The sequence below is a fragment of the Python bivittatus genome, unplaced genomic scaffold, assembly GCF_059951505.1.
Source record: "Python bivittatus isolate LINGU-HERP-01145 unplaced genomic scaffold, Pbiv_v1 ctg000070_np1212, whole genome shotgun sequence".
Taxonomy (NCBI): domain Eukaryota; kingdom Metazoa; phylum Chordata; class Lepidosauria; order Squamata; family Pythonidae; genus Python; species Python bivittatus.
Window position 1 is genome coordinate 35720208 of NW_028277034.1, and position 27348 is coordinate 35747555.

General features: G+C 35.7%; 2 protein-coding genes across 2 annotated transcripts in view; both read left to right on the plus strand.

The window, feature by feature from the left end:
• The first annotated feature begins 406 nt into the window (after positions 1–406).
• Positions 407–27348, plus strand: part of LOC103058795 (5'-3' DNA helicase ZGRF1) — a 38253-nt gene continuing 11311 nt past the window's right edge. The window contains exons 1-17 of the mRNA XM_088132963.1: positions 407–862; positions 2618–2693; positions 2819–2899; positions 3006–3062; positions 8534–8710; positions 10537–12118; positions 13459–13535; positions 15294–15479; positions 15876–15981; positions 16065–16168; positions 18890–19022; positions 19631–19806; positions 20621–20808; positions 21287–21426; positions 24193–24339; positions 25626–25740; positions 26494–26750. Of these exons, the coding sequence (XP_087989089.1) occupies positions 2673–2693; positions 2819–2899; positions 3006–3062; positions 8534–8710; positions 10537–12118; positions 13459–13535; positions 15294–15479; positions 15876–15981; positions 16065–16168; positions 18890–19022; positions 19631–19806; positions 20621–20808; positions 21287–21426; positions 24193–24339; positions 25626–25740; positions 26494–26750 (3547 nt within the window). The 5' untranslated portion in view covers positions 407–862; positions 2618–2672. The remainder of the gene's footprint in view (positions 863–2617; positions 2694–2818; positions 2900–3005; positions 3063–8533; positions 8711–10536; positions 12119–13458; positions 13536–15293; positions 15480–15875; positions 15982–16064; positions 16169–18889; positions 19023–19630; positions 19807–20620; positions 20809–21286; positions 21427–24192; positions 24340–25625; positions 25741–26493; positions 26751–27348) is intronic.
• On the plus strand, positions 17153–18893 carry LOC148216874 (5'-3' DNA helicase ZGRF1-like). Its single transcript, XM_088132969.1, has one exon. The coding sequence runs from the start codon at positions 17591–17593 to the stop codon at positions 18266–18268; it is 678 nt and encodes a 225-aa protein (XP_087989095.1). The 5' UTR covers positions 17153–17590; the 3' UTR covers positions 18269–18893.

Genomic DNA, 27348 nt, shown 5'->3' on the forward strand with positions numbered 1-27348 from the left:
AAGAGTCCTTATAAAGGAGGTGCGACGAAGGTTCTCCTGGAATCCCATTATGGATCCCAGAGAGATAGTAAGTTTGAGCGTGACTGTTTAGAACAATGTTTTTCAAACTTGGTAACTTTAAGAGGTGTGAACTTCAACTCCCAGAATTCCCCAGCCAACATGTTTGGGGAATTCTGGGAATTGAAGCCCACACCTCTTAAAGTTACCAAGTTTGAAAAACACTGGTTTAAGAAACTCGATAACAACGAAGACGGCTTTTGGCGTCAATAATTCCAGAGCTACACTGTTCTATCTTTATGCCACCTCGTACTACTATTAAAACGATAGGAACTCTAGCTTGCACCGTATAACTGGAAATTGGGATAGAATACCAGTCAAAAAGTTCAGAGAAAGCAGTATTTTTATTACCACATAGGTGAAAAATGCGTAGGATCTTATCTGACAGCGCAAGAGAGTTCAGTCTCACTGAATTGGCTGATCTTGGAAACGATGCAAAGCTGACCCAATTAGGACTTGGATGGGGGTGGGGGGGGGGGATTTCAACGCTTTCACTAGGCAGGGAAATCTGGAAAAAAATCAGAAAAAGGCAGTGGCAAACGACGTGCACCAGGACTTGGCCTTGACTTTACGCTAAATTCAGCAGGGCTCCTTCCTGATAGATGTGATAGATGTGCAGCACTCGCCTCCTTCCGTCCTTATCAACTTCATGATTAAAAAAAACCCTCCAATACCCTTTGTGCTGGAAGCTACTTTAATGTCCATCCGGGAGTCGGAAATTATGATGGTGCAGCCTTTTCGTCTCTATGGTATTTGTCGCATCTCGGAGACGTCATCGCGCCTGTGGAGCGGGAAATTTTGCAAGGTAAGACTCTCGTGAGAGGGGATGAGGGGCGTCTGTGCCGTCCCTCATCCATGTGACCCTGTTATTTGTGAACGAGTCGGGTCGGCAACGTTATCAAGCTTATAGGAAGCCTTTTGCCAACCTGACTGAGGACTGCGATATATTGATCCGTCAGCTGTGATATGTAATCAGTTTTATACTCGTACTTTTTTAGGGATGGTGTAACTTCAGATTTGGGTGCCGTTTCTTTTCCTTATCCTCTAATGCAAAAGAGAGTGACCGGATACATCCAGTTTCATATCTTCTTACCGCTGCAGAGTTCAAAGCTATGATAACTTCGTATAGCATATTTTAAGGCAGGGGCAGGCAATATATGGTCCCCAGAGCCCCACCCAGGTGCACTGCTGAATTTCAGTCCAGTAATTGCTGAAAATCAACAGCGCAGTTTCTTGTTGTGTGATAGGAAACCCATAAACATTGTAATATAGGTCCTAAAATAGGCTTAAGATTATTTTGTTTAAAAAGCCCCCTCCCCGCAGCCTAAAGAAATGGAAATTCTATGCTTTATACAGTATGTCATAGCTATGCCCACGTTGAGTCTGAGCCTCATCCCCACTCTACCTAAAGAAATTCAACGTGCAAAGGGTTGCTACCAGAATCTTGCCTGTTTCTCAGGGATTTAATCTATGTAATCCAGTTCTTGCATAGAAGCATTTTGCAGAGGAACAGCCATAAATCAATCTTAAGTCCATGGAAGAAAAGGATAGAAATGTAATGAATAAGAAATAATTGTATTATAATTTAACTTCATATAATTTGTTGATAAGAATGAAGGGCAGGATGAAAATGTGATTAATACATTAAAACAGGGAGCAACATTATCTGGCATGTTTAGAGTTAAGGATAAAATTAAAAATAGGTTGGCAATAATGATTAGAATTGTAAATATATGATGTGTCTTTAGCAAGTCTGATATGCAGTAATTATGTGTACCAAGTTAGTGATGACCCTTAGCTACCACATAGGTAGACCTTCTCCAGGATGATCTCTCCTAACTTGGCCCTTCAGGTCTCCCAGTGGTTCACTATTGCTGCTGTAACCAGGTTCATTCTCCTTTCTTCCACCTTTCCCAGAATCATGGACTTCTCAAGGGAGTTGGGTCTTTGCATAATGTGTCCAAAATATGATAATTTGAGCCCGGTCATGAAAACTCTGGATTAATTTGTTTGTGATTCTTTAAATAATCAGTTAGCTTGATCATAAATCTCATTATTACATCATTACAGTCCAAAAGTTTTTCAGAGAAAGATTTAAGTGAGACATCTTGTGGTTGTTACATGGAATTGAATATATTGGGGAAATGTATTAGAATTATTAAAATTATTAAAATCAACAAAATTCAAAACAATATTTTTCAAAACCTGAGAATAAATTGCTGATTAAGGGATATCATGTAGCTAAGACTACATTCCTGTAGAGATTTATTTGTATCCATTTAAAGCAAGATTTGCTTCTAAAGAAATGCTTATGGTAATATACTGCTTGTTACAATTTAAAAAACATTTGCTCTAGAATAATTTCCATTGAAACTGTGATTTCTAGATGTATATTTGTTATACTGTATTGTAAATAACCCTCTGAACTTCAAAAAATTCATATTTCTGTTAAGGGGCTTTAGAAAGGAAACAATATAAAATGAAATTTAGAAACTATAGTAAATATTTAACTTTGACTTTCAGAGATGAAGTTGTTTTAACAGGATTTTTCCCTCCCCAGGTGGTGTGATGGTTGGAAGTGAAAGCAGGTGGTATGATCTTAGTATGCCCAAATAATGGCTTATCAGGAATTTATTGTGAGTCTATAATCTTTTTGATTAATATCAACAATATTTCATACATTAAAACATATCATGAAATAAAAAATATAAACAAGATTCTGAAATAGTAATCAAGAGTATATTTTCACATATCAATATAGGTTTTATACACACATCAGAAGACTAAAAAATCAAAAGTATGGCAAGATGGAATTTTGAAGGCCACATTTGGAGGAAATAAGGTAAATTTGTATGTTCAGTTTGGTGTTACGGTGTCAGCAGTTTTATATCGATTTGATTACCTAATGAAATATCAGTCATCTGTTTTATTTTTTCTGTTTAATACAGGCAACCTTATTTGATGACAAAGGACAGCTCTTGGATAGTATTTTCATAAAGTTTCAGGTATGTGCTTTGTTTTTATTTGTTTGGTAATTTTAGAATATCAGTTGCTTGTTCAATTTCATTAAAATATTCTCTGTTGATATAACCTAACCACATTTGGCCAAAGTCCTACTTAGTATATTACCTACAGACATACATACATAACTTTCTTGTTATTCCCTTTCAAGGTAAACAACTTTATGCAAAGTTCAGAAAAAAGATGTTTGAAACAAAAGAAATTAAAGACATGATATAGGATAAAAGCAAAATAAATCTAACTAAATCTAGTTCACATCAACACCATTCACATCAACACCATTTATATCTCCATACCTCTTTATCTTTGAAAACCATCTTTGCTTTCACCACATTGTATACTATTTTTTGTTCTTTACAATTCTCACTTCTCTCTGAGGATCTACAGGTGAAACTCGAAAAATTAGAATATCGTGCAAATGTTCATTTATGTCAGTAAGGCAACTCAAAAGGTGAAACCAATATATGAGATAGACGCATTACATGCAAAGCAAGATATGTCAAGCCTTACTTTGGTATAATTGTGATGATTATGGCGTACAGCTTATGAAAACCCCAAATTCACAATCTCAGAAAATTAGAATAGTGTGAAAAGGTTCAATATTCTTGGCTCAGAGTGTCCCACTCTAATCAGCTAATGAATCCATAACACCTGCAAAGGGTTCCTGAGCCTTTAAATGGTCTCTCAGGCTGGTTCAGTAGGAATGACTACTGAATGGGAAAGACTGCTGACCTGACAGTTGTGCAGAAAACCATCATTGACACCCTCCATAAGGAGGGAAAGCCCCAAAAGGTAATTGCAAAAGAAGTTGGATGTCCCCAAAGTGCTGTATCAAAGCACATCAATAGAAGGTTATGTGGAAGGGAAAAGTGTGGTAGAAAAAGGTGCACAAGCAGCAGGGATGACTGCAGCCTGGAGAGGATTGTCAGGAAAAGGCCATTCAAAAGTGTTGGGGACTTTCACAAGGAGTGGACTGAGGCTGGAGTTAGTGCATCAAGAGCCACCACACACAGACGGATCCTGGACATGGGCTTCAAATGTCGTATTCCTCTTGTCAAGCCGCTCCTGAACAACAATGTCAGAAGCGTCTTACCTGGGCTACAGAAAAAAAGAACTGGTCTGTTGCCCAGTGGTCCAAAGTCCTCTTTTCTGATGAGAGCAACTTTTGCATCTCATTTGGGAACCAAGGACCCAGAGTCTGGAGGAAGAATGGAGAGGCACACAATGCACGATGCTTGAAGTCCAGTATGAAGTTTCCACAGTCTGTGTTGATTTGGGGAGCCATGTCATCTGCTGGTGTTAGTCCACTGTGCTTCATTAAGTCCAGGGTCAACGCAGCCGTCTACCAGGAGATTTTGGAGCACTTCATGCTTCCTTCCGCAGACGAGCTTTATGGGGATGCTGACTTCATTTTCCGGCAGGACTTGGCACCTGCCCACACTACCAAAAGTACCAAAACCTGGTTCAATGAGCATGGGATTACTGTGCTTGATTGGCCAGCAAACTCGCCTGACCTGAACCCCATAGAGAATCTATGGGGCATTGCCAAGAGAAAGATGAGGGACATGAGACCGAACAATGCAGCAGAGCTGAAGGCTGCTATTGAAGCATCCTGGTCTTCCATAACACTTCAGCAGTGCCACAGGCTGATAGCATCCATGCCACGCCGCATTGCGGCAGTCATTGCTGCAAAAGGGGCCCAAGCCAAGTACTGAGTACATATGCATGCTTATACTTTGCAGAGGTCCGATATTGTTCTATTTCCAATCCTTATGTTATTGATGTCATGTAATATTCTAATTTTCTGAGATTGTGAATTTGGGGTTTTCATAAGCTGTACGCCATAATCATCACAATTATACCAAAGTAAGGCTTGACATATCTCGCTTTGCATGTAATGCGTCTATCTCATATATTGGTTTCACCTTTTGAGTTGCCTTACTGACATAAATGAACATTTGCATGATGTTCTAATTTTTCGAGTTTCACCTGTAATTAATTCAATGCAACTACAAATTTCCTAGTTTTTCTTTTCCCCTTACCCCATTCACTCTACCTTTATATATTTGTTTTGCGTTTCAATCCTTATTCATTCTCTCCATATGGCCAAGCCAGCTTAGTGTACTTCTTTCATACAGATTTTTCACTTTTGTATTCAATTCACATTCATTCAGCACCTGTTCATTCTTGATCCTTACTATTCTTGTTTCACTACATAAACCATTCCTACTGCATTTACATTACTTTTTATGTTTCCACTGATAGACACAACTCCCACTTCCATTTAACCAAGTGATCACTTTAGCTTATTTCAACATTTATACCGCTACCTTTTTACTAGCATGTATAGATCTTAAATTTCTCCATTATTTCCCATCCCTAGTATACATTTTATCAAGGAATACAAATTCACTTGCTCTGATTTTTGCACCATTTACAGTTGTTCACTCAGACAAACATAAGTACCTTTTGTTTTCAGTACCTTAATTTTCAAGTCCATACTCCTCTTTGTATCATACCTTCTAATATTCACTGAGTTCCCAGCAAACAGTTAACAGCATGGCATCATCTGCATACAAAAGTACCCACACATTCACATCCCAAGTCAACAAGGCTATATTACCATTTGTCCATAAATATATTAAACATTCAAGAAGGCATCACACATCTTTATCTTATTCCCTGCTCATGTTGAATCATTTAACTAAGCAAGCACCTTACCTTTGTCATATACTCTTTTTATTGCTTTAGTAATCTACCTCCAACTTTATACTCAAACAAAACATTCCAACTCAAATTTGAGCTCATACTTTGCCTCTTTCGATAGGCCTTCAAAAACAATGTGCTTCATACATAAAACCACCAAACTAACCATGGCTTCAGGCCTACTCCAGCCAGATAGTGTAGAGGGAAAGGGGAGTGGCCTTGAAGATCAGGAGGAAGAGTTGCTGCCAAGGCAATGGTCAGATAAAAGAAACCTGAATTTGGGGCAGGAATGTAACATCTTAGACAACCTCTTCCCTAGTTCACACTGAGATAAAGGGAGGGAGAGGGGAGGTGCATTCAGACTTGAAAGATTCTGTTACTATAACTTTACAATAAAAGTAGTATTGGCCTACATGAGTTTGATTTCCTAGTTTGATCTACATTGAAGAACTGATAGATTGCATCCATCTGATCTTCCAAACACTGTCCGGTGCTATCAAAGCCCCACTATTGCATTGCTGCAAGCTAACACCTCTAAAGTGGACAGTGTTACCTCAAGATGGTAGATACTAAAGCGGACAGCATTACTTTAAGATGGTAGATACTGAATTAAGGCAGAAATCAGAAATCCCCAAACACAATTGTTCAGTCTAGTGAGATTGTATAGACTGAATACATAATCCAACCTCAATAGTCATAGCAAAGCACTACACCTGAAAGGACAATTGTAAAGGTCCAGTTCAAATATGAAACTGACATAGACTTATTTTAACCAAAATTGGATTAGATTGAATGTGACAAGATTAGCATTATGTGATGGACTGGAATGGAGGAAGGGGGGTGAAAACGGTGCTCTCGTCTCCAGAGCAACGCTCTGGAGATAAGCGGAGAAAGCTGGCGCATCCCTAAACATTCCAGAAGATAGTAGAGACTTGTGCCTGGGAATTGCTGGTCAGTCTGAGAAGATTTCTGTAAACAGGTGCTGGCAAATAAACCTTGCTGATTGAACCTGCATGGTCTCCAGGAGTTCTTTGGGCTAGGCCTGACATATTACAAACTATCCAAATGTTAAAGTTTGCTCCACAAAGCTACAAAGTCAGTTCAGATCTGGCCATAAATGCATCAAACTTCAGAAGTGTAAATACAGTACTATTTTCTGTTTTGCCTTTTCAAAGTCCAACTTTCACTTCCATACTTCGTCATAGAGAAAAACATTGCCTGCACAATTCTGATCTTTGTAGGTATAGACAAGTGACAGTATCTGAATATTTTTTGTAAGGCCTTCATTGCTACCCTACTATATGGCTTATTTTTAGACTGCTAGTTCCTTTACTGTTGATAGTGATCCCAAAAGGCAGAAGCTGTCATTGTTTCATTATCTTCATTGTTAATTCTAAGGCTGGTTGCCGTACCTGTTGTCATTATTTTGATCTTCTTTCTATTTAATCTTAGTCTTGTTTTTCCACTTTGATCCTTGACTTTCTTTATTAGAGTTTCCTGACCATTTGCATTTTTAGCTTTCAGAGTAGTATAGCACAAATTATTACTGTTTCTTCTTCCAATTTTAAAAGCATATTCATCTTCCAATCCAGTCTTCTTCAATATATATTCAGCATATAGGTCAAATAAATAAGCAGGGAGTATGCAACTTTGTCTCGCTCCACTGCTGACCTGGAGCCAGTATGTTTCACCCTGTTCCATTCAAACTGTGGCTTCCTGTCCTGGGTAAAGGTTTCACATGAGAACAAAGAGATGTTCTAGGATTTCCATTTTCTTAAGGACATTCCACAGTTTGATCAAGACTACACCTTGGTTTTTAACTCACATCAGTCGTCTCAAATGGGTGAAACTTGTAAATGCATGATTAGTGTTGCCTGTCACATCCTGGATTCTGTATGGCCAGGCAGCTCATCCATGACATTTTTGACTACCATCTTGGCTGATGTCACAATTACTATTATTGCAAAGTGTTTGATTCCTTTTGTCTGTTGACCCAGAAACTCCTACTCTTCTAACTCCTGTGTACGTCTCAGTGAGAAGAGTGGAGTAAATTGATGTCACTTGGGGAATTCAGCTTTGAGGACCTGAACTAAGCTTAGTGGAGACAAGTACTAAGCCTTGCCAACTCTTTTGGGACCACTGGAGGCATGAATGTCTCATACCTCTGCAGATACAATGCAAATGGCATTCACTCAATAGGACATCCAAAGAGATGACCTTGTTCTTCCTGAAAGACATACAGGTGAACCAGAATGAGTGGCAGTTGGGCTCAACATTTAAGCCAAACCCAGACAAGATGGTTGAAATCATAAAGTAGAGATCAAAACAACAAAACAAAGTATTACAAAAACCTTTATTAAAGTTACTGCTGAAATAGTGTTGCTTGTGGCTCTAAGAAGAAAAAGATGCAATATCTGCATGGACACATACATTTTTTCTAAACCAGCAAATGCATAGTAAGCTTTCTTTTTCCCATTCATACATTTTATAGTGACCTGCTGAAGAGCAAAAATCTGTCTTTCAGACAAGTATATTTTCAATAATTATCCCTGAAATTTAGGGAAAATGATAGTACATTAAAAACTCCAGAAAATATTTTGCCTAAATGCCTAAAATATTTAGCTAATGTTATGTGGAATCATGTTTGCACAGATATGCATAAAGTGTGAAATATAGAAGCTATATTGATATACTGTGAAGTTATATAAACTTGCTGAAATGTAAAAATACTTTTTTTCCATTTCTTTAGATAAAACCGGGTGATGACTTTGAATCTGAGCAATATTTAATCACTGTAGAAAGTGAAAATGTTTCCAAAACTGGTTATAATGTCCAATCAAAGGACATAGAACAACGAAAATTAACAAGTAATCCCTTGAAATCCCTTGCTGTTTCACCTCTATGTCGTCCAAAGCGAAAATATTCTGTATGTTGTCTTTTCCCTTTCTTTTTCCATATGTAATATTTGATAAGACTGTGCAGTGATCTGGGTTTGAGGGAGAAAAGGTGATTTGGAGGATGCAGGGAGCTCAAGTAGTACCTATCAGCAGATCTTTAAAAAATTATTATCTTTTCCTCGGTTTATGCATTGCCCTCCAAAAGACATGTTTGCTATAAGCAGGTGCCAACAGATGCTATGTAGGTACCCGTGCTCACTTCAAATCATCTTTTCCCCCTTTGGATGTCAATCACTGTAAAGCCCTACACTTAAGTAAATTCTAATTCATGAATTCAGTAGCAAATTTGATGTTTGTCATTATAGGTAGTCCTCAACTTACAACAGTAATTGGGATCAGAATTTCTATCGCTAAGCAATGTGGTTGTAAAGTGCGACTACATCACTTAGCGACAGTAATCCCTGCAGTCCTGGTTGCTGCTGTTAACTGAATCCCACAGTCATTAGGCAAAGCAACTTCCTGCCAACTTCCCTCAACCAAGTCAGTGGGGAAGCCGGCAAGAAGTTGTAAGTTCCAGACAACTCGCAAATAGGCCAGCAAACAGGCAGGTAAGTGGCTGCTGCTGGGTGGGGATTGTGTGAGGGTATGAGGGAGGCATGGCAAGGGTCAGGGAGGATGGGATGCACGAATGGCAAGGGGAGCAGCAAGGCTCAGGGAGGGTGTGCGGGAGTGCGTGAATAGTCAGCACAAGCGCAGAGGGGCCGGGGAGGGTGCATGGGTGGGGGAGACTTATCCCAGCAACTTGCAACTTTCCCTGCTGGCTTCCCCATTGACTTTCTGGGGAAACTGGCAGGGAAGGTCACAAATGGCAATCTTGTGATCGTGGGTCACTGCAATTGGTCATAAGTGCGAGCTGGTTGTCAAGCACCTAGATTGCAATCACATGACCACAGGGGTGCTGGGATGGCCAGAACACTGAGGACCGGTTGTAACCACCATTCGTTCAGTATTGTCATAACTTCAAACGGTTGCTGAATGAATGGTCATAAGTCAAGGACTACCTGTATCAGCCATGTGCACGCGCACATGCTACTGTTGGTTATTTTTGTCCCTCGCCATCTGCAGTATTATGTATACTATGATGTGAAGTGGTTCAGATCAGCCACTGTATTTCATACTGGCAATAACCTTAGTTATTATGAGTGCTAACAGCAGCAGGTGTAATACATGCTATTAGATCAGCAGAACAAAGTGAATAAAAGCAAACTGCAGTATGGTCTACAAGCTGTATGGACACTATGTGAATAAGTTACATATGAAAAATGTATGTTGATTGACGCAATATCATTGCTGCTTTTATATTAGTAATATCATTCCCAGTCATGTTAATTTGACTTCAAGCATAGCTGAAACAGATGCTTCCTAGCTTCCATGAGTTGCACTTTACAGAAATATACATGAGATAATTGCATTCAGTTTTTAAAAGGAAAAAAACCACCGTTAGGTTGTGTTATTCAGTGACAAATATGCAAAATATTTGAAGGTCCTTTGTAAAATGCATTGGCATGACCAAAGCACTACCTCTTAAAGCATTGAGACAGAGTTTTCCTCTGTCGTAAAATTCACTGTTGCCACTATACAGGTTTTTCTATATTATCTTCGAATATTCAGAGAAACTCCCTTGAAGTTGCCATGTTGGGCCTTCTAGAGGACACTGTTGCCTCAATGCTTTGTTGAGGGTTGCTTTGTAAAATACTTCTTCAAATTCTTTGCACAGCTTTATTGTAGAATAAAGATATTACAAGTAAATATGTGCATAACTAATACTTGCCACATATACAAAATGTTTTTCTAGGGTTTCCAAGTACCACGTCAGGTGGAAAAGAAAAAGATAGTAGAAGAACCTGCACTGCCATCTACATCTGAAGGTCCTCTCTCATTCATCCCTCGCCAATTCTATGTGTCTTCTCCTTTATTTTCTGTTCCTTGCAAAAAAAAGGAAGATACCATCTTACTCCCAAATTTTAATGGAGATACTTCTACAAAGAATAGTAAAGTTGCTGAGCCTGTTAGTTTTCTGGCTTCTACCTCTTTAGATGATGAACATGTAGTAGTACAGAATAAAAAATGTACTGATAACGTAGCTGTTGAATATTTGAAGCCAAAATTTCAGTTAGAAAATGCACTGGTCAACTCAGGATACCATGCAGTTTCTCAGAACCTTCGAAGCAAAGCTGAAATTGTAGCACTTTTGAGCCATGACCAAAACATTTCCAAGGGACTAGAAAATGAAACTACTGCCTCACTGAAAAATCTACAGTTTACACTAATGCAATCAGAATCCAACTCAGAAGTTCTGCCTTTAGTTGAGCCATTAGTAAAGAGGGACTCTTTGCTAAAAAATAAGATAGCACCTTTGTCTACCTTCACAAACAATACTAGTGGAGAAACTACTAAACACATGTACCCACAGCACCTTTCAGAAAAAACTCTGCAAACAAAAAGCCGATGGGATGCTTATATGCCATCGTGTTTATCTGATGTACATAATACAGAACACAACAAAGAGGATACTAGTGATTTGCATCCGGTTCAGAAGGGCTTAAATGAGAGTGACTGGGTAAACAGAAGTCAATGCAATGACCATGAAAGGATTCCACAAATGCCTTCTTCCTGGAAAATTGATACTTCAGTTAGTAAAAGTTCTATTGAAAGTCAGCCATATGACTTTTTACCAACTGAATCCTTCATGAATGAAAGCAATAACACTGAATTAAGTTCATTTGATAATGCTAATTTGAACTGTGGAAATGCGTTTAAAACATTTGAAGACACATCGGAATCAAGCAGATATGGAATAATTGATAATTTGGAAAGGAGTTGCCTGCAGTTGCAAAACAAATCTTCAGTTATGTGTTCTGAACATTTTTCAAACAGATCTGCAGATGCTGAGTTTGGCAATCCAGGAAAACAATTTACAGAGGTTAACTTTAATCTTTTAAATATGCTGGATTTTAGTGACACAGAAGATAATGAGCCCAACATAAATAGCATTGTTTTACAAAGTTCTGCATGTCTAAAGAAGGAAATTAAAGACCAACTTGAGGTCGGTGCTCAAAAAAACTGTGATGCAAGTGCATGCAGTAGTGAAAGGCAAAACAATATACAGTTAATGCTTCTACAAGATCATGATTTGAACAGGATCTCAGGATCTCAGCCACTGCATCTTTGCAATGACATTTCTGCAAAGCCTGTCAAAATTAAGGAAAATAGTATAGCCCTTTGGGAGGGAAAATGGCAAAATTCAGAAGTTTCAATTAATGAGAAGATAGATACAAATATAATTCAGGCTCAGAATATGAATGTTCACCAGCAATTGTTTTGTGCTGGCAGAAGCTTGTTAATGGAGAGTCATGTGGACTGTGAAATGCATGACAGTGAGTATTAGACTTAACTAAACTGGGGTAGGAAAACTAACATTCCATATATTTTTGCTGCTTTGTATTATTTGCAAATAAAAATAATGTTTGTAAAATAATAATATATTTTTATTTATAATATGGAGGTTGAAATAGGTAATTGTTATGGTAATAAAATACTTAATTTGCAGTAAAAAATAAAAGTTCTGATGTTTTTCCCCAGTGTATTTCAGACAAACATCAAAAAATTAATTTCAAGTTAGTTACTCCTTAAAAATAGTATAAATAAATAAAATTAGAAAATGCAGAATGTATTTTGGATTTTTTAAAACAAATCCAGTGAAGATAAAGAGATTTCAGTTTGTGTTACCTCTCAGCTAAATGTTGCCTTACTTATCAAAACATTTCTTATAAGAAACAAATGAAACATTCTCAAACTAAGTTCTGTTTTTGGTTTCTATTATAAAACTATTTCTCCCTGTCTCATCTGAAAAACAGTGCACAAAGTGAAATAAAATTATTCTTTTTTCTCAGATTTTCTCTGAAAGTGGTGATCACTAAGAAAGGCATATAACTCTGATCCTTAACATAAATTCAGTATATACGAAAAGTTCTTATAATTTGTCGTAAGATCTAAGTCTCAATTTATGCAGGTTATTTTAGATACTCTCAAAGGCTCATCTACTATCAAAAATACCAATGGATTTTGACACTAAGCTTTACTTTGCTATGTGGAAGAACTGAGGTGAACCTCAATTTAGGTGCTTATCACTAGACTGGTGAAAGTGGACTTCCTGGCTTCCACTTCTCTATAGCAGGCCCCCTAATCTCTACTCATGGAAGATGAATATTTTTAAAGGAGGAGGGGAATTGTCTTATGCCATAATCTTAATCAGGATCTCCAGAACATGAGAGGCCAAGGTGGGAAAGAGAAAGGGAAGTCCTCAGTCTACAAGGCCAAATTTATATCCAACCCAGTGCTTTTTAAAATTTACTCAAAATGAGTTGCTCTTGGTATGATGAGATTGTTAATACTGTGTATAAGTGATTCTTAGAATGTTTGGTTTTTTATTGTGTAAGCAGTTGTTAATATTTGATTTTTGATTTTTCAAATATTTCACTGTTTAAAAGATTCTTTGATTTCTTCTGTTTCTCAGAATGTTTAGCTCTAGCAATTCTTACTTCTACAGCTTTGAATTTAGTAATTTGATTTCATTTGTTGTTATTATGACTAATTCTACCAAAATGAATTTATATTTAACAGATTCATATATGCAAAAGCATTAACCCACAACAGAAATACACATATTAAATTAGCCTGGTGACTGAAGTTCATTGTGGTTTTATTTCTTTGGTAGTTAAACAAAATTTTGCTGAAGCATTTTGTCCTGAAGATGTGCAGATACCTTGCCTGCATTCTGACTCTCCAAATTTGGTAATCTTCTTTGGATGTTGTATAATAATGATGATGATGATGATGATATTAATAATAATAATGGCTTTAATCTGTGTGTTCCATAGTACATTTTAAGGGAACTTTTCCTATCTGCATTTTTTTTCCTACTAACTATTCCTGATCCTGCTTGCAGGCCTCTGGAGTCCTAAAACTCACTCCATTGTCTGAGGATTCTCCAGAGCAAGGTTTTGTTGATGAGAAAATCTTCAGTCTCCTACATAAGAAGTATTGACTTGAGCCCCGTGTTAATACTATTTCATTAGTATTATTTATTGAAAGTGCACACTGCCAGATACTCTGGGTGTTTCAAAGAAAAAAATAATAAGACTAGGAGCAAAAACATGGCAAAACTGGGCAACACTATTGAGAAGGAGCTTCAACCACCCTAGCCAAAACCTGGACCCTCTGAAACACCAGTAGGGTGGGAGCCCCCAGATCTCGGGGTGGGAGGGGCCTCATTCCAGAGGGCAGATACTGACAGAGGTGCGCTTTTGGGGTCCTGATAGATGTTAGCCTGTACTTCAGGCGAAATAGGGTAAGGTCATCGTTGCTGAGTGGTCACCAATGAATGTAAGGGTTAGCATAAATATGAACTGATAATTTTTGCAATTGAGCAAATTAATACTGCAAGGACATATAAATCATTAATAATCTTTTAAGTACACTGCAGTTCAGTGTCTCAGTTCTTTAAAAGGTATAAGGATTAGTAAAGATAGGCAAAATATACCCACATTCTGAAGTTTTAATAATTTGTGCTTAAATTTTTCAAAATTTTAAAAACATTGAAATGTTGCTGTTGACGGAGAGAAAAGAGCTATGTAGGAATAAAAGACAGATAAACTCCCACATATTGGCAACAGTGCTTGGATATACTGTATTCTGGTTCTAGCAATTAAAAATAATAAGTTAACTTTGGGATGACAAGGTATCGTGGACATACAAGTTCTAAATGCTTAGCTTCTGGAAATCCTAAACATTAAATATTAACTTTTTTGCCTGTAGATTTACATATAGGTTTACAATAAGAAATTATTACTAAGCATTGGCTTTACACTGCTGTGAAGCTTCTCCTAAGCTAGATAATAACTGGTTGTGGGGGGGAATGGGGGCAAGGCCCCACATACAGAAATGAATAAATGGAATCTATTAATTTTAAGATTTTATTTTTAAAAATGCCATAATTGTCAGCTAAAATGAAATAAAAGCCATCTTGTTAAAGTGTTTTTGTTTAAATACATATCGCATATTATAGGATATTGTATTGGAAATAAGGAATTTGCATGTTAAAAATGATTTTGAGGTAGTAATTTAAAAGGTACAGGACTCAGTAAGCATGTGTAAAATTTGGATTTTAAAATTTTTCCTATAACACTTTTTTAGGGTCTGAATTCTCAATTGAAATGTAAGGACTCTTACGTTTTTGATGTATTTCTGCAGTTGTAATTTTCTGAATTAAAACACTGCAGGTGTGATGTAAGATTATAATACCATATTTTTGATAGAATTCTGTTTCTGAATCAAATTTCAATTTAAAACAAAAACTTCAAAACTTAAATTTAAGTTTCGAAACTTAAATTTAAAACCCTCAAATTCTAAACCATAAGGGCAGTTTGCTGTCATGCTTAATAAATGAACAACTGTGATAAGTCCTTGCAAATTTTATTTTTCTTTGTGCCCTTTTTTTTTTGTCAATGAACATAATTGCTTTACAATATTTATTCCATTAAATGTACAAAGGTAGTTGAATTTCACGGATACCAGGTGAAAGGCTCAGCATCTAGTGAGATGATGATGAGAGAACCCTGTTCATATCCTATAAAGGATCCACAAAGTGATACAACAGAATCTGAAACTGCTTCAAAGGATGCCTGTTTTTTCTCAGCTCAAGAACTGAACTGTCCTGCAGTGCCTGAGTTTGTTAAGGTAAACTAAGAATTTTTTTTTTTAATTTATAGATTCTTTAATCTATGAACACACTCTGAAAAAAGTCAAGGTTATAATGGCTTAAAATACTACTCTATATGAAAGGAATAATTATCACTATCAACAAATTCATAGGATAGGGAATTTCCTGTCAGGATCAGATAGTTTAATCCAATCCCTCTCATGAGAAGGGAAAAGATCTTTATAAATGCTTTTTTACGGCACCTAAATTTTTAAGAGGAATCACTAAGGTTCCTGTTTAGTGTTCTTGTTTTCTTTATTTTTTTGCCATGTTGATATGCAGTGATTAATGCCCAAAATTAATCTAAAAGCCAGTGTCACCCTGAAATGCATTAAATATGTTTATTTGTGTGTGTGTGGGGGGGGTATCCTTAGCCCCTAGGTTCAAGGAAACTTTCAGAAGATGATCTCAGTAACAGCGGGACTGAAACATTCAAAAAGGAATTCAACTTTTTTGAAGAAAAAGTCAATAATAAATTTTGTAAGTGACTATCAGTATGAACAATTAATGACCAAAATGTAACATGATTGTTCAACATTTTGTATGTTTCTTCCTCTTCATAGTAACAAAGACTATGCCTTTTAAACCTCCAAGTCAGATTGTGACAAATTCTTCCTCAAATGTAGATTTGGAGTTCATGAAGTGTACTTCGGTGGAGTTGAATAAGGTATGACTGGGTGGCTCATTTTTTTTTTTATCATCATCAACAACAAAAAAATTACCACCACAAAATTGCCTTGATTCTAGATATTGCCAGTATGTTATCCCACTAGGATCATATTCTGTCCAAGGAATGTTGCATTCTTTCTCTTTTTCAAGAACATAATTATAACATTTCTATGTTTCTCTCTTTTCCTTCTTAAAAAGTTTTTTTTCTTTCTCTCCCAAGGGAGGGAGGGAGAGATAGAGAGAGATAGAGAGAGAGAGACAGAGAGAGAGAGAGAGATCATGTGTAAGTGTGTAGTAGTAGTAGTAGTAGTAATGTTAAGAACACCATTATCTACATCTATTGGTATTTTTGAGTTAAAGAAGTTATTTAGTGACTAAGTGAACATCAAAGTGCAGTTCATTGTTTTCTATAAAATATGGGAATAAATGCTTACAGACTATTTCAATAGGAGGAGGGAGGATAGTGGAAATTTAATCACTTGATCAAGGTATCTGTCACATGTTTTCTTGGTATATTGGAAGTTAGAATTAATGAGATGATTGCATGAAAGATTAAGCACTATTGCAAATCATTTGTTTAAATACGTAATTGTACATTTCTATTTATGAGCAATTTTTTTGATAATGCAAAAGGATACATACATATGTGTGTGTATATACACATACATACATACATATTTATTTATTTCTATTGGTAATTAAGTTTCCTTATATATTTTTGCTTTTTACATTCTTTTTGTTCAGCTGTTATCAAAACAATGGGTTTCTTCACAGACTACTGGCTGTCAGTTTTTCCCAACTCCAAGTAGTAAAGAAACAGTGCAAGAGCAGGGATTGCTGATGTCCAAAACTGTTCCAGACTTGCATATGGATAATAAAAAATCCTTTTTCAGTAAGAAAGTTTTGATTGTTGATGATATAAATAACAGTTGTGCCAGGTTTTTGTAATGCTCCAGTTGGTATTTGAGCATTCTTAACCTAGCTTGATCACTGTCAAGATGTGATTCATATGTTAAGAAATGATGCTGAAATTCATATCCCTTCCCACGTGGCTGGATCATGACATTTTGCTCAATGCACAATGATTTTTCTGCTCGTAGAAAGGATTTTCTGTGTCTCTCTTAGTTTTGAAGAAAATAGCAATTCCAAATTTTCAGGAGTATGTATAATCAAAGTTTTAAGATCCTTTTGTTTAACAAAATCATTAGGCTACATTTATTGTAACTTACCTTCCAATAAGAAATACAATGTGCTGATTACAATGACTGCAGATGAAGTTTTTGCTAGTGAACATATTTAGGGAATGGCAGTCCATTCCAGCAAATATGGACTGAAAATAATACTAATATTCAATGTGTTATGATATTATTGATATACTTTTGTTTTCAAGTGTCCACATACTGTACCCTGTTTTATAGGAATGGGAAAGTCCTTGTGTCCAGAAAATGATATGTCTGTCCTCTTACCTGCTCATAGAACACAAACTCCACTTGTTTTTGGACTTATAGATAAGCAGCTTTCTGATTCCCAACTTTATTCCAGTGCAAAGATCTGTAAACAGATTCCTCACTGTTGTGGTTTCTCAGTAGTTAACACATATGACAAGTCAGAAATGTTAGGGCCTGAGGACAGGATGTGTAAAATTTTTGCGGATGAAAAGTATATAGGAGTAAGAGACAAGATTGCTATACAGAATGCATTTCCTAATGTGTCTGAACAAAAGGAACAAAGCAAATGGCAGAAATACCACAACACAACTGGTTGTGATTTGAGATCTCAAAATAGCAATGAAGTGGCCATGGCTGATGATATCCAAGCTGAGAATTTTTTAGGAATGTCATTAGAATACAGAAGAGAGAATCAGAGTAATGTCATCTATAAAAGCCCTCTGGACTCTGTGCATCTGGAGACAATAAAAAGCATGCTTTGTAAACAGCAGCGAAACTTTATCAGCCAAGATTCTATTTCAGAAAGAAAGAAACTTTCCCTGCACTTAAATCAACATTTTTGCACTGAGGAAGCTCTAACTGAGTTAGGTCACCTGATTTTTCCCAACATAACCAGAGATAGCAAGGTATGTAATTATTCCCAGTATTAAGAAATGTTGTCAAAAATTGTCCATTATGCGTACTTGCGGATTCGCCTTGTTGTATGTTCCTAATATTTTCTCTTACAGGGTTTTTTTTTAACATGTTAAAGGTTTCCAACAATACTGTGTTAATAGGTTTCAAAATATTTAATAATATTTGTTGCTACATTTAAGATATTGAGCCACTTCTCATAATCACATTGTATTATTAAATCAATATATGCTTTTATTCATCCATCCTTTTGCTGCAAGCTATGGTAAAACAAGGAATCTAATTAATCATAGCCTCTCACTTAGACTAAACTGGGATGCTATAGTTGTAAGCTTCAGAACAAATCAATATCTTCAATCATTGTTTGAAGTTCTTAGGGTGATTTTTATGGATCAACAAAGTCGGGTTCCAAAATTATATACATTTTGGAGGCAGGATAAGTATATTTCCAGATTACTTAAAGTTACAATTTAGCATTTAAATAGATGTATTTTAAAAGATCCAGTTAAGATCCAGTATGTGGTCATAACAGCTGGAAGGACAGACATTATTGCCTTAATAAATGCTATATTCAGTTGTTTAAATATACTCTGCATATGAGAGTAGAAAAAGAGGAATTTGCTTATTTTATTTTTCAGGACACTTCTGAACTGTATTTCCCTAGGGCGGATATGGTAAAGAATACTAATGTACCTAAAAGGCAGAAATACATTCCAGTTGAGTTTCAGTCACCAGCACACTATAAGAAGGTTTTTACTACTGCATTGATAGGTATGGTCCAACTTTTTATTTTAGTACTGCTACTCAAAATTCATAAATGGTTCTAAAAATGCATTGCTGTCAAGGTTTTTGATTAGACTTCTCAAGAGGTCAAATTTTATGGGACCAGTAGTATAGCAAATGGGATTTCTAACCAATATAAACTGCCTTGACCAAGATTATTATAGTTTTGCAACAGAAAAATTACATAGTAATTTTCTCCCTGGCCCTTACTTCCAAAGTCAGTTAGTACCTTTCATTTCATTTCACTTAACCTGCATCATAGGTCAATGAAGGAGACTCTAGCAGTATTGTATGGCAACCCATATTTAGCACTAAAAATAATTGATAGGTTTTCTAATTGTTTCCCCAATGTTTCCCTTATAATCTGTCTATGGATGACAGTATAATTAAGAAATTCTTAGTTTTAAAGAACTTTCAAAAAGTTTTTAATTTAGTTTTTCCCTTCCCTAAACTAGAGCCATTATTAAACATGAAAAGCTGACTAGGCACCTCAAGCAAATCAATAGATTTGATAAGCAATGAGATATATTAAATACATGTTTTTCCCACATTCTAATTGCATAATATCTCATATTATTTCTTATTCTTATGAAAAGAACATTTAAACGTATTATTGTTTGAATTATCACAAAACCTACATAAAGCTCTTGGGAAAGTGGATATATCTTTCTATACATCAGTGAAAGAAGGGCAACAAGAGAATTCTGCACCTCTCTGCAGCCACAAAATAGCAACTAAACTTGTTATGGTTAGAAAAGAAGGCCGAAATAAGGTATGTTTTTAGAAGCTTAGTTAACACGCATTATCAGAATTGTTTTAACCGTGGTTTTACTAGGATAGACATTAATGGTGCGTGCACATGAACTGCATAGGTGTACATATTTTTGTGAAAATGCAAATTTTAAAATGTCTAATTTGTGCATATCGGCTTGTATTTTGGGAATAAAATAATTTATTATACATTTTATCAGAATATTTATCTGACAAATATTGAAATTAATAACCATGACAAAATATTTTGAGCATTTTAACAGTAAACTGCTGAAGCAACTCAGTTCTGCGCACACTGTGGGGAAGGGGAATAGTTTCCCTTTCAACAGAACCTATTTATGATATTGAATGGCCAGTGATCTGATTTCCTATGTATAAGTTTTGTTTTTGTAAGTGTAATAATGGTTGCTGGAAGATTTTGTCCCTGTGAATTTTCCCAGTGAATATCATTCCTTAAAACCTGGTATTTGCTCCTTTAATAGAAAATAGTATGAAGGGAAACAAATTTAACAGCGGGAAAAATAAATATGATGCATCAGCTCAATAATCTGATATTGTATCTAGTTACAAGTTTGTACTATCTGTGACTCAGAAGCCATATCACTCAAAATCAGTTTAACTGAATCAGCATCTTCCGAGAGATTTGTTATATGATCCCAAAAGTCACTTGACCTATAAAGTTAAGTTTTCTTTCTTTCTTACTTTCCATTTTGAATGAACTGTAATCAGGTTGTCTGTTTGATAGATCTATACACACACAACTGCACACGCACTTACATAAATTGATCAATTTTACGGCTTGCATTTTGTTTCAGGGTCGTTTTTTCTATGCTTGTGATGCTGCTAACGCAGATCGATGTGATTTTTTTAAATGGCTTGAGGATGTAAAACCTACACAGATGGAGAGTAAACCTTGTATTATACTTCATGATATAAAGAGTATTGGAACTTATCTCAGATGTCAAAGAATTTCTATCTATGAAGAATGCCAACTTCTAGTAAGGTACTGTATGTTGAAATGTTAAGTACGCTTGAATAGTAGTTTATAACTGAAAGGAAGTGGTGCTAATGGATAATAAAGATGGTATCTATATTACTTAAGGTTTTTTTTAGAAAGAGTTACTAAAAAGTAATTAAAAAGTACTTTGTTATTATAGTGCAAAAATAGTAATAACAACAAGCCCAATATTACAAATGAATTTCAAGCAGATGGTGTCAGCTTGAGCACAACTAAGCAACTCCTTGGATCATGGTATCTCCCCTGCCAGGTAAGTATACTACAGTAGTTTAACACTTTCACTCAATATCTGTTACACATACTAATATTGATATTAATGAAGAGTTTATTCATTATTTTGACTAATTTTAAAGCTCGTGTCCCCAGTTGTTTTATTATTTTTTCATTTCGTGAAAACCCATTGTTAGTATTTGCTTATAAAAGCAATATATAAATTTAGGGTTCTTATATTTCATTTTTACAGGAAAACTTTTGATATTCAAAGAAAACAGTTTGGTAAACAGAAGAGATGTAGTATTGCAAAGGCTAGCTTTGATTGTGATTCTAATAGCAAATTATTTCTTAAACTGAACCGGAAGGAGCACTCTTCTATGTACAGCAAAGGTTGGTAAACTTGAACATCTCTGAGACTGGGAAAAATTTATGTTACGTTACATTACATTATATTATATTACATTATGTTACAACATAATGTTACATTACATTATATTTATTTGTTAACTGACCCAATCTATACCACAGACTGAGAACAAACCAAAAATATACAAATAATAACATAATAAACAATTTACGATATAAAAGTATGGAAAAATTTCCATGCACCAACCAGCTGGAGCCAGCAGTCTGGGCACTGTATTTTGGACTAATTGGAGCTTCCAGGTTGTCTCCAAAGACAGCTCCATAGAGAGCACATTACAATAGACCTGCTCTATGGTGATCAGGCTGTGAGTTATTGTTGCCAAGGCATCCTGCTAAAGATAGGGCTGCAATTGGTACACCAGTCAAAGTTGAGCAAAGGCCCAACTATGGCTTCTACCTGCTGTTTAAGAAGAAGCCATACGTCCAGAAGGAACCCCAAGTCACAGACCGTTTCTTTTGGGGGAGAGTGCAGCCCAATCCAGAGTTACTATCAAGACCATTGCTACTTGATTGTCTTAATATTCATTGGGGGGAAAATCCCTCTATCTTGAAAGATTTAATCTCAGCTTGTTTTGTTTCACCCAGCTCCCAGTAGCCTGCAGATACTGGTTTAGATTTAACCTCAAACCATCAGACGACTTTATTTATTTAATCATTTTATATCGCTGCCCATGTCACATACATAACTCTGGCATGCCCTCATTTCTCCTGTTCAACATCTATTTGAAACTGCTGGGCCAGGCCATCCGTTGGAGTCAGATAACATTATTTGATTGATTGATTGATTGATTGATTGATTGATTGATTGATTTAATTGATTCCTATAACTGCCCACAAAACACATGACTCAGTTGCTTGATGACACAAAGCTGTGTATCTTGACCCCTGACTGACCAAATGATATTGTCAAGGTTTTGTCCCAGTGCCTGAATCTGTTGAGGTGTGGATGGGGAAGAATAGGCTTAAGCTCAACCCTAGCAAGGCTGAGTGGCTGTGGGTCCATGGACTATCTGGCTCTGAGGATTTTTTGATTTTAGTTCTGGATGGGATTGCACTTCCACAGACAGAACTGGTTTACAGTTTAGGGTTTTTCCTAGACTTGTAGCTCCTACTCAAAGAGCAGATGGCAGCTGTGGCCAGGAAAGCTTTTGCATGGATTCAACTTGTGCATCAGTTACACCTGTTCCCAGACCAGGAGACCCTTCTTTCAGTAACTCTGCCTTAATCACCTCATGTATGGATTATTGCAATGTGCTTTTTATGGGGCTACCCTTGAAGACCACTTGGAAGCTGTAGCTGGTCCAGAATACAACAGCATGAGTAGTGTTGGACATACCTTGATATAGCCATGTAACATCTCTACTATGCAAGCAACACTGGTTACCATTGGGCTTCTAGGTGCAATTCAAGGTACTGGTTGTCCTCTGTATACCCTATATGGCACAGGGCCAGACATTTGAAGGACTGTTTTCCCCAATTATTTCTGCCTATCCCATAAGAACCAACAGGGTTGGCATCCCTCAGGTCCTATCTGTTAAGCAGTGAAACTTTAACCCATCTGTTAAGCAGTGGAACTTAGGAGGCATGCCTTCTCTGTCATAACACTTACCCTTTAGAATAGCATCCTCCCCCCCCCCCCCGCCAGGTCTGGACAGCCTCAACCCTGCTGTCTTTCAAAACAGCCAGAGGAAATTGATCTTCCCCAAGCCCTGGAGAAGAGCCAGGTGCTCATATCTGCTAAGAAAAAGATAATGAACTATACAGTACATATTAAAGTTTTGGAATCTGTTTATCAGAAATTATGGTTGTATCGACTATGGGAGGAGGCTAAAAGAATCATATTAAGAAATTGGAAATGTGGTATTATTCCTGATGTTATATTGAAAACCTGTGATCTTTCTGTTTTGAAAAAGGCAATATTTTCTACTAATCAAAGGATGTTACGATGGCAGAGATTTTGTGATGTTTTACAATGATATTTTGTATTGATTATAATTTTGTGTTAACTACATTATAATTAGTGTATTTATTAGTAGACCAGTGAATATTGATAAATATATAAGGTAATTTTTCCTTTTTTCCCTCTTAGGGGTTGTTATTATTTTTTAACTTTTTTTCTTTTGTTTTGGTTTCTATTAATTTTTTTCTTTAAGTTTAAAGATTGTTTTGTTAATTGTGTATGTTACAAATCTAAAATAAAAAAGAGATATATATGTCATGTAGATGCTGATAAGTTTTTCCCCCGACATAACTATCTTTTATTTCAATATATTAATGTATATTTCTTTGTGTCTAATCCTTTTAAATTGCTTAAAGTCCTCAACTAGTAGGCGGCCTTAGAAATTTAAATTATAGATAGGTAAATAAATACATATTCTGATATTTTTACTTATTATTTAGCTTATGTAGTAAAACAGTTGTGAATGTCTTTTTTCTGTTCATAAAATAATTAAGTGATGTACATGATAAGAGTTAACATACCTCTCAGAGAAGTTTTTCATCTTAAATAGCATTCTTCAGAATATGAAATTACTTAATATGAAAATAAATATTTACCCAATGCATTTCTGATTAAGAGAAAGAAAAATACCAAAGTATTTTTTCACAGCAAGAAAAAGGAAGAAAAAAAAGGAAATAACTTTTTTCAAAATTTCATTTGTAGATGTACTTCTGAACTGCAAAACTGATAGCTTGGTGTAACTTATGCAAATGTATGTACTTTGTTGACAGATGATCTTTGGGTTGTTTCCAAGACTTTGACCTTTGAACCCTTGGACACTTTCATTGCATGTAGTGTTTTCTTTGGACCATCCTCTAACAATGAAGTGGAGTTGGAGCCTCTCAATGGTTATAGCCCCTCAAATTGGTGCTCAAATAGTACGTTTCTGCTCTGGATTTTTTTTTCTGTGTCTTAGAATAGATTACTCAAAATATGACTAACTCTCTAATATGCCATAAAACGAAATTAACAACGCATACACCTTAGTAGGAAACCCAGTTCATGGCATTTGATAAGTTAGAAAATCTAAGTAGCCCAAATATTTTAGCTACCCACAGGATGTTTTGCTGCAAGTGAAATGTGTTTGCTTGAAAATTATCTTAAATCATGGTCAGCTTGAAAAAGTTAAATATTTGCACAACTTTGACTAAACCCAAGGCATGATATGTGGTCTTTTAGGTTCTCAGAGGGTTAGTGAGAAAGCAGAGCTAGAGTACAGGGTAAGAATGGGTTGAACTGAAACACAATTACCTGCTTTTCTTACAGACACATATACATGGTATGTGTATAACTGGTAAGAAATACAAATATATCCTTGATAAGCAGACAGGATTAGATAACCATAATAAAAAACTCTTAAGTTCTAGAGAGCAACATAGGAATAGGAATGTTTCTTCTAATGTAAATGGTAGGTGCGTGTCAGTTCTGAAAAACATTGCTTTGAGGCCAAGGAATTAAAACACTCCCTGACTTATCCATTAGTCTTGTCAGGGAAAAACCACGTTAAACACGGGAGGCAGACACACCATAAAACAAGTTACTTCAAAGTTCTAAAAGCTTTATTAAATGTCAGTTCAACAAGCAAGTAAAGTTCAGTCAAAAGCATACAAGGTACAGTACTTACTTAGATTCACATTGCAATGCCGACCAACTTGACCGAGCTGTCGGGTAGACAGCTTGACCAAAATGGTACCGTCCCCTTAGTTGCAATCCCTTTTATCCTCAAAAACCACAAACCACAGACATGACTCCCAGGATTTGCAACTGAATCATAACTTCCTTGGTGCTAATTTTACCAGACTTTACCATACGTTACCATACTTCCCTTGTCACGTCTTTTCCCATCAGCAGTTTGCTTAGTCTTGCAAGTTTACTTATTTCCTGTTATTGCCCTACAGGTCACATTTTAGCTAACTTGGCTTTATTAAATGCAATCAAAGCTAACATTAAAACATATAGAAGACTACTAATAATTTTCCTCTCACAGTCTTGATACAAATTAGACTGTATATTCCCATGCTTATTATTTACTTTAAAAACTATTGTTACAATTGTTACTTGCACGCATAGTGCCTTGTCTTTCTGGACCTAATTTATGGTTCAGACTTTTCTTTAGTCAACTTCATCTCTTAATAACTATTTCTTGTTATATTTTCTTTCTTAGTGATTGTTCATGCCTTGCTTGTGTGTAATGCTAGCACTGAACTTACAAATTTGAGAAATATACAGGAAAATGTCAGTTCAATCACTTTGCCAATCATGCAACATCTGCTTATGAAGTATGTAGTTTCCTATTTATAATTTAAATAATTATTTCTGTAGACAGTATTGTTTAGAAACATGGCAGAACAAATATTGCTTCACTGTTTAATATGAATTTTGCATATAATGTGGGAAACATTTAAGATATAACTGTGCAAATAAATATATATAATGTGATTAAAATATATGATATTTGCACTCATGATCTCAGGTTTTTTTAAATCTATGGAAATTTAGATTACCTAGAAAAATTAAATATGAATATACACCAGTATATTCCAATTATGTTCCAAGTACACTAGGAGAGATGTAGCTACAGTATTAAAAAAGGTATCACTTAAGACATTTTTTAGTGTGTTCTTAGCTTCCAGAGATGAATAAGATTGTCTTTATCCCCAGTGTATAATTCAATTCTGCATTATGGCTTGCACCCATAAAATACATCACAACAGGCCATGGCAATAATATTTATGTTGATAATTTCAAAGAAAAAAAATCTGCTAAACTCACATATGTATACTTGCACACAATCCACAAATATCTTGAACGGGTGTTAAGGAAGGATTGAAAAAAAATTTACTACATTTTAAATTATTTTCTTGTAATCTAATGTGCAATCATAAATGACAGTGATATTATCTTTTAAAAATGGAAACACATTTGTACATTTATTGATATAAATAAATTAATTTGAATCACTTGACTGGAAATGTATTTTAATTCTAGTACTATAATTCAAATTATAGTGAATCTTATCTTTTGTATTTTAGGACTTTCAAGGAGTTATCTCCAAAAACCAAAGAGAGGAAACAAAAGTTTAAACCACCAGCGCTAAATACAAATGCAATAGCATCCAAAGCTTTCAGCCCAGAAACAGTTATAAATCTTGCTAGTAAAATTATTCAGGCTTTTCAGCTAAATAAGGATCAGGCCACAGCAATGATGCAGATAGGTGCCATGATGACATCACAGGAAATTAATACAGAAACAGGGAAACATCAGACATTTCCAATAACAATAATACATGGTAAATTATTTTACAAGAGCTTCATATTTTTGCTTCTCCAGTTCTATATTTAGCCCATATTTTTAATGAACCATCTTCTTCCCTAAACATTTTTTTTCCAGAATTTTAATCTAGATTTTTTTTTTCTTACTACTATCTTCCATTTATATTCAAACTTCTTGAACACAATATGTTTAATTCCATGCTGGTGTACTGGATTCATATTCAACTTGCTGCTTCCCATGTACCCCACCAAATCTGCTTTGGAGGGTTGGGGTTTTGCCATGGGCATATTTGGGATATGCAAGGAATGTGCAACAGGGAGGAAGCTAAGAATTTTCTTTAGGAGCATTTATATTGAATAAGTTTTCTATGCAGTCTACTTCAGTATCCACTGATACGCAGATTAAATGAAAAGGCATGTTCTAACTACACTGAACTGTGAGATTAGGACAAAATATTATCTGAATCTTCTCACTATTCTAGTGTGCAACAATTGTAGTGTTAGTCAGCTTTCTACCCTAAATCCCAATATAACACTTCAGCTAATTAGATGCAATCATTGTACATACAACTAAGAATGTTTGGTTTATGTTTTCTCATGATGAATGTTTGGTTT